At 43.8% G+C, this 18054-nt stretch overlaps 2 protein-coding genes across 2 annotated transcripts in view; both read right to left on the bottom strand.

Moving 5' to 3' along the window:
* Positions 1-11663: 11663 nt before the first annotated feature.
* Positions 11664-14886, bottom strand: LOC139918911 (uncharacterized). The gene is made up of 3 exons (XM_071908448.2): positions 14613-14886; positions 13689-13783; positions 11664-13390 (listed from the first exon to the last, which is right to left on the bottom strand). The coding sequence occupies exons 1-3, from the start codon at positions 14821-14823 to the stop codon at positions 12080-12082; spliced, it is 1617 nt and encodes a 538-aa protein (XP_071764549.2). The 5' UTR covers positions 14824-14886; the 3' UTR covers positions 11664-12079.
* A 619-nt stretch (positions 14887-15505) lies between these two features.
* Positions 15506-18054, bottom strand: part of LOC139918904 (R3H domain-containing protein 1-like) — a 31746-nt gene continuing 29197 nt past the window's right edge. The window contains exons 24-25 of the mRNA XM_071908438.2: positions 17793-17881; positions 15506-16917 (exon numbers count right to left, since the gene is read on the bottom strand). Of these exons, the coding sequence (XP_071764539.2) occupies positions 16619-16917; positions 17793-17881 (388 nt within the window). The 3' untranslated portion in view covers positions 15506-16618. The remainder of the gene's footprint in view (positions 16918-17792; positions 17882-18054) is intronic.

Raw genomic sequence — 18054 nt, 5'->3', positions numbered from 1 at the left:
AAACTTTATCCATGCAACTTCCGGAAAAATCACATTGGTGAAGCTGTTTGGTACTATGCTCTTGTAATGAGGTATCCTTGCCTGAAGCATCATAAGCCCAAATATTTCCCCTGTGGGAATCCTAGTGGCTTGGTGCCATGGGCCGAGTGCCATGTACTTGTGAAGCTGCAGTTTCCAATGTGGCTTGTGACCTTTATTGAGTGTTAGCCCTTCTATCTCTCATCTTTACTGCCTATTTATCCTGAAATAAAGCAGAAATGCCTTTGGACCGTGTGAGATTGCTGTTAGCTTGATGAATGCATGCAATAACTAGAAATGTGATGCAGGGCATTGTTGAAAAAGAGCATGCATGCTCAGCAAGCTTTCAAATAAATAAAACAAATAAGCCAAAATCTGTCCTGAGACTGAAGGCTTTTGGCTGTTCAATCTCTACTTAACAATTGCCTTCCCCTAAATAATGAGTCTAATTAGTGAATCTGGCAGTGTACATCTGGGACGAACACTGGATGACCTAGGTCTGTATTCCCATAATGCTTTATTACACAACTGGGTCAGCAAACTTCTACCGTGTAGCATTTTTTAAAGCAATATTGAAAGCAGAGAACAGAACGTTTATGCTCATATTAGAGTGCTGGTACCCTGGTAGACACTTGACAAACAGTAAAGTTAGTATGCCATCAGCAACAGATATTTTTGCAGCTATAAATACTATGAATTCCTTAGAGCAGCAGTGGTATCCGATGTCAAACTCTACTTGCGTCAGTGTGTTTTTGTATAACAAGCTTGCCAGCAAAGAGGAACACTCATTACTGTCTTATCAAAACCAGCACAGTTCATACCTGGGTCAAATAGCACTTGCACATAATTCTTCCTGCATCTCGGGGCTCCAAATGAGCGGGGTTTGCCACACTGCTGCAATAAATTCCAGAAATGTTAGACAATCAAGAAAGCATTTGAAAGTCAGTTTGATATACTTCTCTGATACTCCAAGCAGGTTAAAAAAATGCTCAAGAAAACCCAGGGTGGCCAGGTTAGCCAGCGGGACAGTAGTGCTGGAGGTGGGTGACTAGTCTAGGTCACTGGGTCTGAAATCCCCCCCCCCCGCGCTTTCTGCCCTGACAGCATGTTGCCCCACAGTTATCTCTGTCGACGTGCATTCAATCAAGGGGAGCACTGACATTTACTGCGGGGGCAAAACACAACACACATTCGCTAGTTTCGGTGCGAGAGGGATTTCCTCGACGGTTAGTCACGGTGGCTGGAGAATTAAGGGCAGACTCAAAGCGGCTCAGGGAGAAAGAGCGTTGGAAATGTGCATCTCGTTCTGTCGGTATTTGAAAACGAGTTGAAGAACCGTGCCTCTCTGAACCTGGTCTCCCTTGTAAAAGATGTCCTTGATATCAATGGGACTCTTGAGCTGAAAAACGGCTAAATAAATCATAAGCAAATTGAGTAAGTACGTAAGTAGGTATAGAGAAATATCTCAACAAATACATCCTTAAATAGTGGTTTCTGGTACAGTATGAAAGAAAGACATTTGACCCTGCTTAGTCCTCCATAAACAAGAGCTGTCAGAGAGTCCCTTGACCTCTGACCTCTATTTAATCAGTCCTCAATGCAGACCTGCTCTCAGTCTTGATCTCTGGGCCGGCAGCAGCAGGGGGCCGCAGTCTGAAAGGACTCTGGTTGCAGAACAAGGAGAGATGTTATTTCAAACCAGCTGTATAGTAAGTGACCCTTATTTAATGTGTGTGTGTGTGTGTGTGTGTGTGTACTTAGCTGTGAATTCTTGTCTGTTTGTATGCTGAAACACCTGAAGTCATTTTCCTGTATATGTAATTTACGTGGAGAATAAATGATCAGTCAAAGCAAACTAAACTTCACTGAACTTTCTGTAGAGACATCATTGCAGTTAGTGATGCATTACTGTAATGGAATCACTGTAGTTAGTGTCATTTCACCATAGTAACATCACTGTAATGTAGTGACATCACTGTAGTTAGTGTCATTTCACCAAAATGACATCACTGTAGTGACATCACTGTAGTTAGTGTCATTTCACCAAAATGACATCACTGTAGTGACATCACTGTAGTTAGTGTAATTTCACCAAAATGACATCACTGTAGTGACATCACTGTAGTTACTGTAACTTCACTGTAGTGACATCACAACTGGATGGATTTCCCAAAAAACTTGTAGTACTAACAATGTCTTGAAAGAATGTTTCCCTGTTGAAGGTTGTTTCCACGATCATGTGTTTCTTTAATTATCCTGTCAAGATAACCTTGGATCAGTCATATAGTGATCAAGAAGCTTCTGAGAGGTCAAACTTACCTCGAAACCTTGTTTTTGCTAAACATACACAGAATTACACTTATGAAATATCTCTGTTATGTCTGGTGTGTTTCTGTTGAGATGAATGAAGCTCTTTTAGTCCCCATTGCCAATAATTATGGGAAACTTATTCAAGGTCAGTACATTGTGATAGGAAGTTATAATTTTATAATATGCGACTCAAATATGAGTTGCCTACTATCACTCAACATAGTGTATGCTAAAGTGTTAGCATGGAGGCTGCTGTCACTCAACAAAGTGTTAGCTTGGAGCACTGGAGTAAACGATCTACTGAGGACACATAGATGATTTTGGTGTCCTCCTCATCACTTAACAGCTAAGCTTACCAATGGGACAATCTCCCAAAACTTATATTCCTTTAACAGTTCATAGGGTCAAATCCACAGAGTGACACAAATAGCCATTCTTGTACACTCTATCGGGGTTTCTAGTGCATGAAATAATAGTGGAAGTCACTGGGACCCCTTAATGAGTCCTAATGAACTAGGAGGTTCAGCTCTCTTTCCTCCCCAACAGACACTGTAGAAGAAGAACCCCTTGGCTTACTAACATGACATTTTCTTTTAACAAACCATTAGCTCGATTTGCTCCATCGAATGTACTGTAGGGGAACAAGGGCAAAGCATAAACACTACGACAGAAACACACACACACACACACACACACACACACACACACACACACACACAGAGGACAAAGGCAATGACACATTAGACAGCGTACAGTAAGTGTCTAGTGTCTCTCATCAGTCATTAGGACTATTCAGGCATGGATACACACACTGATGTAATGAGGCACAGTGAACAAGTTCAGTTTGTGTGTGTGTGTGTAATAGATTGAAGGATGAATCATTTCAGGGATGACCTGATTCTCCGGGGAAGTTTGTGCGTGTGCATGCGCGCGCGCGCGCGTGTGTGTGTGTGCATGTGTGCATCTTTGTGTGTGTGCGTGTGTGTCGGGGGTTAATGGCGCGTGAAATTATGTCTTCATTAGCATCTCTTCAGGACAAACCACATGATGGGACAATAATCATATCTGTCAGTTACATGACAAGAACAAAGAAACGTGTGTGTGGGTCTGATCATCGTTCAATAATGAGAATTATTAAAGAAAAGGCCATTAAAACCTGATTCCATTTTTTATTTATACCTATACCTACAGTATGTGGAAGTTATAAGCAATATCTTCTCAAGGTTTCTGAGATAACACTTGAAATCAAGCCAGTTCTGAGTGATGTAGTCTGGGATCCAAACCAAGACCTGCGTGTATTCCCTCTGATCCTCGGAAGCGTCTGGCCGCCGCGCGCGGATGTGGGTTTTTACGACTGTGTGCAGACCCACCGCAGTCTCCGCCGCGCTGATGTCAAGTCACATCACAAGAAGATCAAGACGCGAGGCAGTGTGTGTGTGTGTGTGTGTGTGTGTGTGTGTGTTCGTGTGTGATGTGTGAGGTGAAGATGAGGGTGACAGCCAGGAAACAGCCTCTGGTGTCATCCAGCTCTTTATCACGGTAATGACATATGAGACGCTCCGTATGGACATGAACCTCTTTTGCGATGTTAATGTCAGGGCTGATTAAAGTTGCCCTCAGATCACAAGTGCACAACAGGCAAAGCAAAGAGCATCCAATCACTGCTGGCGTCAGTGTCGCTCTCATCAAATGCTTTGAAATGTAAATTAACATGACTGATTGTTCAAATGTAGACATGCTCACTTCCCAGCTAGTTGTCAGTAGTTTTTCCAATATAGTCTAGAAACAGAGGGCTTTCAGGTGACATAACGTGTTCTCTGGTGGCCATATTGGACGTCCTCTGCTCTTATGCCGTGTTCACATCATATAGGAGGAAGTGGAACAATAGGAAGACTTTCCATTGCTCCGACTTGGAAGTGTTCACGAGTTGCATTCATTGGAAACCTCAAAATTGCCATATCAACAATATGGAGTAGACATTTTGTGTGTAGATGATGTCAGTTTGTTAGCTAGCCAATCGTAGTATCTAGTTAGATAACTATCACTGTCTTGTTAACACATCTGACTAGCTAACATATCTACTAGACGCTAGCGCTAGTAGTGGCTTTATTAGATTTATTAGCTTACTGGCTAGTTAGCTATCCAAAAAACAACTGTTTGTTCAGGTTAATTGAGCTGACTCTTCTCAAGCTACAGCAGTGTGTTGGAGTAGAGACAGTTTACAGTTTTGTCACAGTAGGCCTAACCTACATTTGGAAACAAACCTAGCTTATCAGATTATTAAATTTTACTTGTAACATTTCTGAATGAACCTAAACCCACACCACAACAACCTTTTTCCGGTGTCTCTCTTTTTCTAGCCTGGTTGTTATATATTTAGTCATTATTTGCAAACAGCCAATTCCCCAATGGACCTCAAGGATGGCGCCAGATGTGGTTGCTGGGACATTTGTGATGTGACTACAAAGCCTCTATACCCCAATGTCCAGTGCTAAAGCTACATTCCTTACTCTGTGCCTTGTTAACTGTTTTACTCGTACACTGACTCATAAAAACTTCTTTAGACTTTTAATCTTTAGGTAAATTTAGATATTGACCTTTAAACTTGAATTTTATGCAAAGTATGATTGCGAAGTACGATTACGATAAATGCAAAGAAAGCAGAAAAGACAGCATCACCACCACATCAGTGGAGTCTACCACACAGTCAGATAAGAGCAAGACGGAGCTATCTAATAGGTCTGGTTCCCCTTCTTTCTGTCGACAGCATTTTGATCATCTTGCATTCTTTGGAGCTCTTCCACCCCCCCACCCCCCCCAAACCCCCCTCCCCACCCCCTAACTGGCAGGGCCCGGCACTGCGGCCTGGAAATCGGCACCAGATGACACGTCAGGGAGGCAGCGTGCCAAGCCAAGTCGTCTAACCCGGCCCAGCCCACACTGATGGAGGGAGGTCTGGAGGAGGAGAAGGAGGAGGCATGTTTGTGTGAGCGCCAGTGTGTGTGGGTGTCGGTGTTGTCATGCTTACATGCATGCGTGCCTGCAGGAATATGGGAATTTTCCATGCAAATGTGAATGTGGGTGTATATGCACTGTAAATGCATGCGTGCGTCTGTGTGTGCAGGTATCTGTGCATGTGCGCCTGCATGCATGCTTTTGTGTGTGTGTGTGTGTGTTGTTGTGCTTCTCTCCTTAGCAGGACCGAATGTCCTCGCCAGGATAGAAAGATGTTGAACGTCCTCCAAAGTGAGGACAGTTTAAGGTTAGAGCATGTGTCCCTTGCGGCATCTGTTAGGTGAGGCTGGGGGGTAGAGGGGGAGGGGGTTAGGAGGGAGAGCACTGTGCAGGCTAGAGGTTAGCTTGATCCATTAGGGTGGTGTTGGAGGGGTGGGGCTTCATACCGAGGTCTCTTTGATCTACCGTAGTGGTCTGAGGTCTGTGCAGCCCACTGTGAATGGGGTGGGTGGATGGTGGATGTGTAGGTGGGGTGGAGGATGGAGTGGTGTGTGTATATGGATATATGTGGACATAATGCAAGGACTGCAGTGATGACCCTTTAGAGCTCTATAAGGGTATGCATGGTAAATAAAGGCTTGTGAATCTCATATACATTATACAGGGTGCAAGGCTTATGGTAATCAGCCTTGCAGGAGTTATAATACTAATGATACTACTACTGCTAATAATAATTGTTCATAATAAATCACTTTTTCAATCTGCGTTGGGTACCAGATGGGTGGAGGTTCCGTGTCAGGTGAGTTGTAAAAAACAGAAATTTATACTGAAGTGACTTTCATATCATCTAAATTCTATATTCTATATTCTATACATGGCAAAATCCACCCATCTGCTACTCCAGATTAAAACAAACATTAAGAGATTACCCACACTGTTTGCCCCAGGGTCAGGGCAGAAATGCACCTTACATTACAGAGGGGGCATTGGACAGAGAAAGTGAAATGAATGTAATGCGTACGGATAGGAGCCTCGGTCTCCACCACCAGACAAAGAGGAATTCCTTGTAAAACAAGGGTGATATCACGCAAAGTATATGTGACACATTTGCGAATGCAGCAGAGAAGTTGGTGGGCTGAGGGCGCAACTCCGAGGGGGAAATGTCACTTGTCTCTCCCCTTTTCTGTCTGTCTCCACTTATAAAGCCCCCATAAAACCAATAATGTTGCACAGATGTAGACATTTTGCCCGTGAGCTAACAATATAGAAGGCGCACTATGTCAAGAATGCCTTTGATCAAGGCTTTATGAAGCAGACTGCTGCTTTGATGATTCTGCTGACATTTCCAGGGGACTTTTAAAGACTTGAGAGTTGGGCTAATCGAATCAATGTGCTCTTTCACTCTTCAGTGTTAGGTAGCATGTATGCAGCCGGCCACTAAGGACTCTTAGGGCTTTTTAGGGCTTTGGAGATGGTGAGGCATTGTGTCTAAGAGCATTTTGAATGAATGAAAAAACTTTTGCACTTTCTGTACATTGGTTAGGCCTTCTGTAGGCTTGTTAATGTGGATATGATGTACGTTTGCACATCATGTATACTGCTGCAAATTCACATCTTTCTAAACTAACCAGCATTAAGGTTTACATAAACTGTGTACTCTTTGTCCGTTGGACGTTGGAGATTTCTGGCATTGCTCTCAGTCCCTCTCCAAGCATGAACATATCATTTTAAGCCAACGCTATCCATCATCATCAAGAGATTGATTTCAGATGCTGACAGCGCGCAAATGTGCACTCACACACATACAACGCCAGAGCACAACTGTACACACCTGCATGTAGAAACACACACATGCTGGCACATCCTGTTGGCTCAGCAGACCAGGGAAGATGCCATGTATTCAAGTCCAGCTCACAACCTTTCTTACCTGTCATCGCCTCTCTCTTCACTATTAGTAACTTCAATATTCACTGCTAGTCCAGGCAAAATCTATGCACACAAAACACTCAGATTTGTGTTAAACATCAAAACTGATGAGGCTGGAAGAATGAGCAATAACAAATTAGATAGCTCTCAAGTGTAAGATTGTTTTCTGACAGAGCAAGAGATTCATTTTGAATAATGCGCTCTCTGTTTAAAGATAGAAATCCTTGCATTATCAAGGGGAACTGTACTGTATTTCTTTGCACAATATCATGAATTCATCATTACACGATGATGTGAACAGTTTATGATATTTTCCTTAGCACCAGTGCATTCTTCAGCCACCAAATCATAAGTACTATCTATGACGATCAAACACAGATATCCAGTTCCATAAGAGATACAGTTCCCCTGCACAGTGTCACAGCTTCTACCATTATACTGGAACCATTTATTTTCAGTCCTATCATGGTCAGTTCAGCAGATATGGATGAAAACCCATTTGCTGGTAATGGCAGTCTGCCACAGCCATTGGACCATTTCCAATTCTGAAAATGTTCAGAGCATTGAATTGTACATGACTAGCAATTTTGATGTTTTTACACAAATCTAAACAAATTGACCTATTCTTATATATTAGGTATATTCCTATACCTATTTCAGCTAGACTATATACTATATATAATAGAGTGGAAATGCCTCAAAGCTACGCACACAAATCATCAGATGCTGTCTGAGAAATGTACTTCTCTCACCCATACAACGTCCTCTCAGTATGTTTTCTCCACACACACCTCCAGTCCCATGCATGAGGCACATGTGGCGTCCGTGTGCCGGGAGTGCTGTGGCCTGCGGTGTTGAGGTCTAACAGGGAATCACGTTGGTTCCTCGCACCGCTCTAACTGCGAGGTGTTTGATGGTCAGAGGACAGGCTGGTGATTATACTGTCGCTTCCTGGGCTGGCTTGTAAGAAAGGTCGCACAGTTGAGACGTTTTTTCCGTGTGACAGAAAAGAAGGAAGACAAAGCAGATGATGTGCAACGTACAGTAGGTCATGAGCTGAACTCATGACAGTGTGGGGGGGACAGTTGTGGTTTCAAAGGTTAGAAACATGTTTATGAAGCTTAACTCTCAGCTGCTCCAGTGCAGAAGCCCAAGGACCAACAGTTGAAAAACCAACCAGGCCTTTAATTCAATTCAGTTGAACTTTATGTATCCCACATGGGGCAATTGAAAGGACACAATTTAAGGTACAATCCTTAAAGACAAGACAAATATCACATATCACAACAAAAAGGGTTGACTTCATCAAAAAGAGCTTGACTTATGTGTGACTTGTCATCTAATATTGCCTGGGCCTTTCTCAGAACTTGCTGACAGTAAAACTCTGCAACTTCTTTGAGGTAATCCATTGATTTTGGAGCAAGCGCTGACGATGCCAGAGATCCTATTTCTCTCCTTCTGATTGATAGGTGAAAACCAGGTAATAACAGAAAAAAGATAATATACTCTCAATAAAAGCACTGTAAAAAGTTGTTGAGACCTTTCTTGCTCACTTTCTTTATTACCCTGCCTGTGTTTTCAGTCAATGCGAGCTTGTCATCAAGATATAAACAGATAAAAACAAGAAAGAATGAATGCATCACATATTTGAAGATGTGTGTTACACATCGGTCATTAATCACACATAAGCAGATCTGCTAAACTCGAAGGCGTTTGGTTTGTTTACATTCCGGGTCATATTTTACGAGACCAATTAAACACTGTTCATCCTTTTTCCAGCTAATGGCCACACCATTTTCTTGGTCTGTTGCTCCCGCTCTTCCATCATCACTGCTCTCCAGTACCCGCGCAACATTTAGGGAGAGCAGCGGGGGGGTAAAACTCATATTTCCCCACGATGCCTTTCCAGTGCAGAGTGATGATCTGTAAAGACAATCATTATGAGGCAATTTGTCACTGTGTGGACACACAAATGGAGTCATATGCGGACACAGACACACACATGTTCACACACACATACACACACACACACAGTAGCTGGCCTTCCATCGCCTGGGGGAGACAATCCATCAACGGCAGTCCCATTCCTCACCGTGAAAGTGACATGGGAGGTTTGCTGCTTGTCTACCTGCCTGTGTGTGTGTGTATTTATATGTGCGACCTCTGACCCTCCAAGATGTATGTGCCCCATCAGTACACACACACACACACACACACACACATCCCCCACCAAAGCCTATGGGTCCGTCCCAAGTGTCCTTGGGGAAGAGACTCGACTCCTCCTCGATCCCGGCTGCCTCTCCCAGCATGCCCCTGTACTTCCACCTCTATCATGAAAACCATACATGTGTAATATATTCAAAGATGCAATGTCCTAATTATACTGCATGTTTAATATGGAGAATGAAGTGCTTCAACCAGGATCCAGCTGCATAAAGCTAGTTTAAGACTGGTCTAAGCCTTAGACTGGTCTTAGATTCTCAGGTTGGACTAGGCTAATTAAGACTGTCTGTTACTTAAATATTAAGACTGACTTATTTTGAGGTAGGAAAGTTAGTCACCTTCCCCCTGGCTAATCTTGAGTTAAGAACTTTGTTGCTATGGCAACAAGTCGGCCTAAATGTCAGAGTGGGAAGTTTAAATACTATTTCATAAAAGATGGCAAATCTCTGGTTTTTGGAAAGAGCCTGAAGAAGAGAGAGTCTTTAGAGACAGAAACATTAGAGATCTACAACAATCAAGAAGTAGTATGAACAGGTAAATATAAGTGTCTATAGCAAGTTTGACTTAAGGTCACATTTAAGTCTATGACTAGGTCTATCTTTATGCAACTGGCCCCAGGGATGTAGCGAAGGGAGAGGTTACCCACGGTATTATTAAATCTTTATGCAGTAAATTCATGGTGTATATTATAGTAAGTAGCATCAAAGTGACAAATTATATGAAAATAGGATCGTTTAAGGGGAGAAAGAGTACAAATTGATGCTTTTCAATGTATTCAAGAGCCTCCCCTAATGCCCCCAACACTGTAGCTCAACAACCTCTTCTACTACGTTCCTATGGTAACAGGAAGTCAGTGTGTGTGTGTCTGGTGTGTGTGTGTGTGTGTGTTCATAATGTAAAGTGTACCTTATTTTCACATATGAATCAATTATCAACACTAGATTAATAGGAAAAAAGCCCTTGTGTGCTTCCCGTCGACAGAAAATGACTTTACTAAGCATTTTTAGTGTTCACACAACACACACAGCTCGCAGTCATTCCCTTGGAAAAGACACAGCACTGTGTGTGTGTGTGTGTGTGTGTGTGTGTGTGCATCATAGGAGATCCAACTGACATTAGTCGCCTGCCAATCTGCACCATTCTTGCCAAACCCAGCCTCCATAATTGCTCCACTGAGCTGGGCTATGGAAGCTACAGTACCTCTCTCTCCATTTTAACTCATCACTCCTATATAGGAAAAGTGTAATAGCGCCCCCTACTGTCAGATCACAGCAAAATAAATCTTTACACTACAGCCAGGTACATACAAAGTCATACAATCATGGATAAATTTTTTTAAAACCTTTTAGAAGCTTCAAGCGCATGTAGACAAGTGGCATTTTTATCTTACTGGTTCCTATCATTGATGATTTATTGTCTGCAAAGCACTCTGGAAATTATTTATTGAAATGTGTTCATTTTTTACAATATCTTCTCTACTGGTAGATTTCTCTCTCTCTCTCTCTCTCTCTCTCTCACACACACACACACACACACACCCACACACACAGGGCCCTCCACCTCTGTATGAGGCAACCTGGGGCAGGAAGTCCACGCCCTGCTTTGTGTTCCAGTCATTGTCCATCTGTCCTGAAATAGAATGACCATGAGGCGTAGCCACTCGCAGGCTGGGGCAGGTTACAGTGTCAAGAAACACACTACACACTTGCTATGGTGCTTATTAGCAAGAATATGAATGTGACTGGTTCTGTATTGATTGTTGTAATTATCCATTTGCAAACACTTGCATGCATAAGCACCAATACATGCTGGGTTAATCATCAGTGTCTTGTGTGTGTGCCACAAATAAAATGTATTGCTGATTTGTAGGAAGATACTAAGGAATCAATCCAGAAATAAGGATGATGAGTTTATCCATAGACCCACCCACCCATGAAATGTAAACAAATATAATGAATCATAAAGTGATTAAACCATCGCTGGACAACAGAATATAAAGATGTGATCACGAAGGGCATGTCGGTATCAGTTATTTGGGTTTGTTACTGTGAAATTAATTAGGAGCTTATCTTTTTTGGTGGGGAGGTTAATTAAGAAATGTCCCCACTGCTGTGAGGACATCGTTTGGATTAAGACCTGCTGTTTAAAGGCCTGATCATTAATCCAGGCATAAACAAAAGGGAGGCCTCGCCACAGAAAGAAAGCCAAGGCACTGAAATGGAAACAAACGGTGCTCTATAACATGTTTATTGTGAATTGTGATGGAGGACAGTTGTGAAAACCTTATTATCCGTCTATAAATTCTAGTGATATGCCCAATAAATCACAAGCTTTAAAGACAACAGTATGTGAACATTACATACCAAACAAATGTAACTAAACAACAATACAACAAGACCGATGCTGATTTCACTAAGGCCATTGACAGAGGCTGAGAATGACAACATACGATGCAGACACTGGTTTTGTGAAGGCAACATGTTGTGCAACTGCGCCACACTGTGTTCACTACTGAAAGTACATTCATATGTTTCTGTGCAAAGAGATTCTAACATCATAATGACTCAAGGAAAGCATTGTTTTGTTCGGTGAATCAGCTTTGACATGACGGGAAATGTGAACTTCTATTGCCATGAAGCAGACAGATCTACAAGTATGTGTCCTTCGGTTTAGCGATTTCCTCCTTCACCCACTTACAGAACAGGTGACTAGACGTGGAAGGACCGACGACTTTGACGCGAGAATCCTCCACCGTGTAAAGAACGTCGCGTAACAGGGCGTCCGTGTCGTCGCAGATCTGAGTCAGCCTCTGTTTCTCGGGCGACACGTTCGACTCCAGGTCGATGGAATGGACTCTTAGGGTCGACTGCCAGTAGTCGAACAAACTCTTGAGGTGCGCCGAGGCCTGCTGGACCTCGGAGGGTGTCGTCCTTTGCCGTCCCGTCAGCGATATCCGGGTGAGGTCGGCTCCTTCGTCGTACCGGAGGGACACGTCATGCTCTCTCAAGCACCTGTTGAACTCCGTTGTGTCGAATCTTTCGATGTATCTGAACGTGTTTGAGTCGACCCATATGCACTCATCCTCCAGATCCTCTGTACTTGCTGCGTAGAGCCCTTCCATGTCCCTGCTATCAGTCTCTGAGGATGCTGACTCATTTTTAGGGCTGGTCTGATCTGATCTGTTCATATAGTCAACACTGGTGTAGTAGTACCCCAGAATACTGTCTCCTCTAGTCTGGGTTGCTGAAATACTGTCTAGTCTAGTCTGGTTTCCTGAAATACTCTCTACTCCGGTCTGTTTTGCTGATTTTTCCTCTGCAGTGAGCTGGTCCGTCCTTGATAAGAAAGATCTAATCAATGCATTCATCTCTAACACTTCTTCAATGCCGGCGTTTGCTTGCTCTGGTCTATATTCTGTGTTGCTTTGTGAAGATCTTATTACGTCCAGTGGGATTACATGGGACGGTCCGGGCATGTCAAGGCTGGACTGAGCGCTCCGCTCCTCCTCTGCATTACTGTCTGTGTAGCAAAAGCTGTTTGTGACCGAAATCTCAGGGTGAGGTTTTTGCCTGATGGGAGAGTTTGGATTTTTTGCATTTGAGTCTTTAGTTGCATCATGTGTGGACTGTAGTGACTTTGATAGGGAGACTGAGCCCATTGGTTCCTGATAGGTTTCAGCATCGTTGCAGCTTGGTGGACCCACACACTCATGATGAGATATCACAGTTTCTGCGGTTTGGGCCGAGGCCGGGGTTCGATGTGTGCTGGCCCTGCTGATCAGGTCCTCTCTCAGGGCCTGGATAGCGGTGAAGGGCCCCTCGACTGTGGCCCTCGTCTCTTGTGGCAGAACCTGGAAACGCACCGACCTGTGAGCTGACCGCAGACTCTGAAGCAGCGACTCCTGATCATCGCTGAACACTGAGAGATCGACCGTAGCACTGGTGACATAGAAAAACACCTGTGGCACGAGAGCATATGAGAACGGATATTTTACATGCTCATGTTGTGAATACAGTGTACTTAATGTCTGTCATACAGTATTGTCTGAGAAGCCAAAAGGATGCCAAATGGGCTCAACAACAAGAAAAGAAACTGTTAACAACATAAATTAAATTAAACTGAGGTATATTAGGCTTTGAGCAAGGCACTGAACCCCCTACCTGCTTGTTCACTGTATGTCGCTTTGGATAAGAGCATCAGCTATACTGGGTAAGATGACCAATGAAAATGTATAAAGCAAAACTAATGAGACTTACATCTGGTGTGAAGGGGAACACAGTGAGGTGGTAGTCCTCAGGAAACTCCTTGTCCTTCATGATCTGGAGATCCTTTTGGACGACCCGCTCTGCATCTGCCAAGAGTTGGTACTGTTCTGGTATATTCTCTCCCCATGTCAATGTAGCCTACGCTCATTATGTCTCATGAATTTCTACCAATATGCCACACTGCCACTGGGGGTGGCAGTCATGTTGCTACCTCGGCCTGCACCTGTTATTTCATATCAGATAGTAGCCCAAGGAGAGAACAACGCCAAATTCTACTCAGAAATCTGTCAGTTTAATGTTGTCGGCAAGGGTGTACCTGGTACTACAGGATTTAAAATATTTTTGTGAATCGTTAGGAGCCACTGTTCAATTCGGCATACATCTAATATACAAAGCAGCACTTCATTTCAATAAAATTGGAATTTTAGAATTGCTTCGCCTCTTTCGCCGCGTTCTGGAGAAAGAAGACTGTTTTATATTACATTATTTCTCCAGAATGTGCTGGAGGGCGGTAGCGACCAGTGAAACAATTCAAAAGTTAAGCTGTTTTTTGTTGTTGTTATTTTTAAATAATGTGCTGCTTGGTAGATATTATATGCCGAATTGACTAGAAGAACCTAAGAAAACGATGTGCATAAGGCCTCAATATGTTCTGCTGCCATGTAGTTCTATCTACGTCTACCGATAAGCAGATAAGGCAATTAAACTGCCACAGTTTTGAATGGAGTTTGGCGTGCTGTTCCCGCTATACGAGAACGGCACCTGCCCATGCAAGGCTAAACAAATAACTTTATTTGTTAAACAAATAACTTTCTTTACAGTTAGCTGGTGACACACACACACACACACACACACACACACACACACACACACACACACACACACACACACACACGGAATACATCCTGTATTTACCTTTAGCCTCCTCAAACGTGACAAATGCAACCCCTTTCAGGTTGGTGGGATATCTAATGTGCTCTACGTCTCCCCCGTGACTTCTGGAGCTTTGGAAGTGAATGGTCAGCTTGTCAATCATCCGACTGCTGGAGAGGACCTCGGGCACACCAGATACCACCACCATCCTGGTCTTCACAGGGGCGTCAGTCTCCATTATGGCTGCAAACATGAGCTGGAACAAAGCGTCTGCCTATACGCATTTTCCACCCACACAAACAGTCGCCTGTCGTTGCTACGCAGAAAAAAATGGCAGTATGTTTTCTCTCTTTTAGTTTCACTTTCGTATCAAACTCTTTACCCATACTCGTCAAACAGACCCAGTGTCAGTTTGATACATTTCAGTCCATTGACTCAGTATGGAAGCTCATCATGCTGGGCAGATCCCAGACCAGCGCCTTATGGACTGGTTGAGGATAAAGCTGCAGTAACAGCTTTTCTCCAGTAGGGGTCGCTGCCACTCCATATTTCACTTGCTAAGCACAGGAATTATAGAGTAGATGGCAATTAAAACCATTTTATTATTCATCCAGGAAGCAAATATCTCTACAATCCCAAAAAAGCAGTGATACATGGACCAAATTTTATGGCAACATTTTCTGCTTTTATCACATACTGTAGGCACATCTTGCTCCAAGGACATATTTGAACAGACTTTTTATCTATAGCTCAATTAACTGACTGTTATTGGATCATTGCCCATTTTTCGACATAGCTAGAAAAAAAGTATCTGTCACCAGATGTTGCAAACATTTATTAGATTCGAACAGAAATAAAAATAAGCCACACACACACACCAGACATCGAACACCTCTCATGAATTCACACGAACAGAAATCCAAATGAAGCCAAGAGGAGTGATAAACTCAGATGTATTTTTCATGTGCATATAAACATTTTAATTAAATATAAAAGAAATTGGCCTGGCCAAGTGCAACAAACAGGTATGGGGATTAATAAAAAAAAAAAATAAAAAAAAAAAATCTAGGTCCTTGCCTCACACCCATCAAATCTCCATATCTTTCATCATTTCAGTGCAAATGTAACATTCAGCGTGTAGAAAAGTGACTTTAAATAATTCAGGTAGCGTATCTATTATTCAGTGTATATTGTATGGGCTCGCATTGTACAAGCGCTGCTGGATGTTTGTTGGGAGTTTGTTTGGAGAAAGCAACTGCGCCTTTCAAATGAGAAAATAAACCCGTCCCTGTGTTCCTGCCTTGAGATAAATGATGCGCGTGTTGCTCAGCCTGTCGTGTCACTCGTGTCGGTGTCGGCACCAGATCTGCCTGACAACCTGACTCAACCGCTGGGATCAAAATAGGACAGCCGAAGGAATCCTCGGCGGCGCTTTAGAAAGCAAAATAAATATGAAATAAAACACACTCCCTTTGATATGGCTGCTGCAATTTGACTGCAAAAAATACTGTCTGGAGCCTCAATTTCAACCGTTTCATTTTCAAAAAGTGGGCACATGATACATTCTTGAACCAGAAACAAATAGAGTATTTGTAAAACTCGAGGTGCGCTTGATGCAGTGATGGCACACTTGCTATTAAGATAGCTACAGAGGGGAAACTAACTTTTTTTCAGCTGGCAAATCCCCAAATTCACCAACCACAATCCCTAATTTAACAGCAAACTAGATCTTTAGAATAGGAGGTGGGCTCTAGCTGACGGGTAATGTAGCTGGCAGAGTAGACATGAGTAGAAATTACCAGCCACAGACACATTTTAGCAACATTTGGCTGGAGGGTGCTGTTCAATTCCCACCCCGCAGAGCCATATTGGACAGAAAAATCAAACACACTTCAAGCTCTTCAAACATTTGAGACGGTTTTCAGATATGGACAGAGTCTGGGACGGCTCCAGATCGAGGCAGCGGAGGCAGGCGCTCGGGGGGGTGGTGGGGTGTGGTGGGGCTGTGTGCGTTTGTTTTGGGGTTTTTCGGCGCTCCGGAGAAACTACTAAAAGCTGAACTTGTCCGGGTCGCACAGCTCCTCTTTGTGTCTGTTGCTAGTTCGGAGTGTGAAGGCGGCGAGGGGCCCGCCGTGGTGGTGGCGGTGCGGCGGGGCGGCGAATCTGGAGGGGAACACGGCCAGGACGGCGTAGGACGAGGCCGGGCCCCCGCCGCCGGGCGCGTGGTACAGCCAGGGCGGCCGCTGGATGGCGCCGCCGCCTCTGCAGACTTCAGCCAGGAGGCGGTGGGCGTCGCCGCAGCTCATCCCCTCCGGCGCGTCCGTCACCTCCGGGTTCCGACCGCTCACTGCAGACACAAAAAACAAGAACAATAAAGCATGTCAAAAACAAACAAAAAAAAACACCTCCAATCTGCGGTATTACACGGCCCTCAGTGGGTTGGGAATTCTCAAAAATGCCGTCAATATATAAAAAGAAAGCCGCTTTTCTTATTTCCTGAGAGGTTGACATTTGAGACAAACAAGGTTTTCACCCGGCGTTGGCGGCGATGATGATGATGGAGCGGTAAACTTTGCACTGACACTTAATGCACGACACATCCAGAGAATCCAGCTGGATATCAGCCTAGTCCTTGTTCATTGTACTGGTGCGACTGTTGACAAGAGCACCTGAATAATGCAAAAAAAAAAAAAAAAAGGTGCAAAAAACACGACGCGATATTTGAAATAATCAGCACATTTCTAATACCGCGGGGGCTGCAGGTTCCACTGCCAGGTGTGAATTCTGCCCCGTCTGTAATTTATTCTGCTTACATTCACAAACACCCGCGTTCCCGCCGCTGTGGAGCACAGCAAGCACATTCTGACACAATACAAACCTAATGTTGCTTCAGTAAATCTGCTAAATAGGCGACACGGCGATTGGGTTTTTATCCTTCGGAAAATCTACGCCACCCGTTTCCCTTTCTGATTAGCATCTGCTTAGGGAAAATGAAACCTGACATTTCACTCAAGACGCTCTCGCAACGCGCCGCTGATTAAAAACGGAGTGAAGCGGACGGCAGGAACTGTTCACACATAAGTAAGATATTCATTTGCATTTGGACATTTTCTCTTGGAGGTCAAATCTCTGATAAGCTTCAAATGAGGGTCGTTAACGTGAGATTCCAGAGAGATCGGGCCGGCCGCTAAAACACAAGCCTCCCTCTGGACTTCCTATTACCTGCTTCACCTACACTGAGATCTGCAGACAGGGCCTTCCTGCTGGCCTTCCTCCCGGGAGCGCTGCGCCAAACCCCCAGCGGACCCTGAGGAGGAAGAGGACTGGTTATTCACAGAAGGCGTGGGGAGATGCTTTGCAGTCTGAAATGGAACACAAATGATGAAAAAAAAGGACAGTTCTGATTGGCTGGGTCACGCTGGAAGCGGTTGTAAAATACTTGAAGACCGCATAACATGTAAATATATTCAGGGTATCTGCAGGT

Source organism: Centroberyx gerrardi, chromosome 21, assembly GCF_048128805.1.
Source record: "Centroberyx gerrardi isolate f3 chromosome 21, fCenGer3.hap1.cur.20231027, whole genome shotgun sequence".
Lineage (NCBI taxonomy): Eukaryota > Metazoa > Chordata > Actinopteri > Beryciformes > Berycidae > Centroberyx > Centroberyx gerrardi.
Note: the sequence above shows the minus strand (reverse complement) of the source record. Positions and strands in the feature narration are given on the sequence as shown.

What these genes read in the sequence shown, in the direction of transcription:
- LOC139918911 (XM_071908448.2), bottom strand. Translation starts at nt 14,823, where the DNA reads ATGTTTGCAGCCATAATGGAGACTGACGCCCCTGTGAAGACCAGGATG. An exon ending in CACGTTTGAGGAGGCTAAAG is followed by an intron (nt 13,784 to 14,612) that starts GTAAATACAGGA and finishes AACTCTTGGCAG; the next exon opens with ATGCAGAGCGGGTCGTCCAA. An exon ending in TGTTCCCCTTCACACCAGAT is followed by an intron (nt 13,391 to 13,688) that starts GTAAGTCTCATT and finishes CTCGTGCCACAG; the next exon opens with GTGTTTTTCTATGTCACCAG.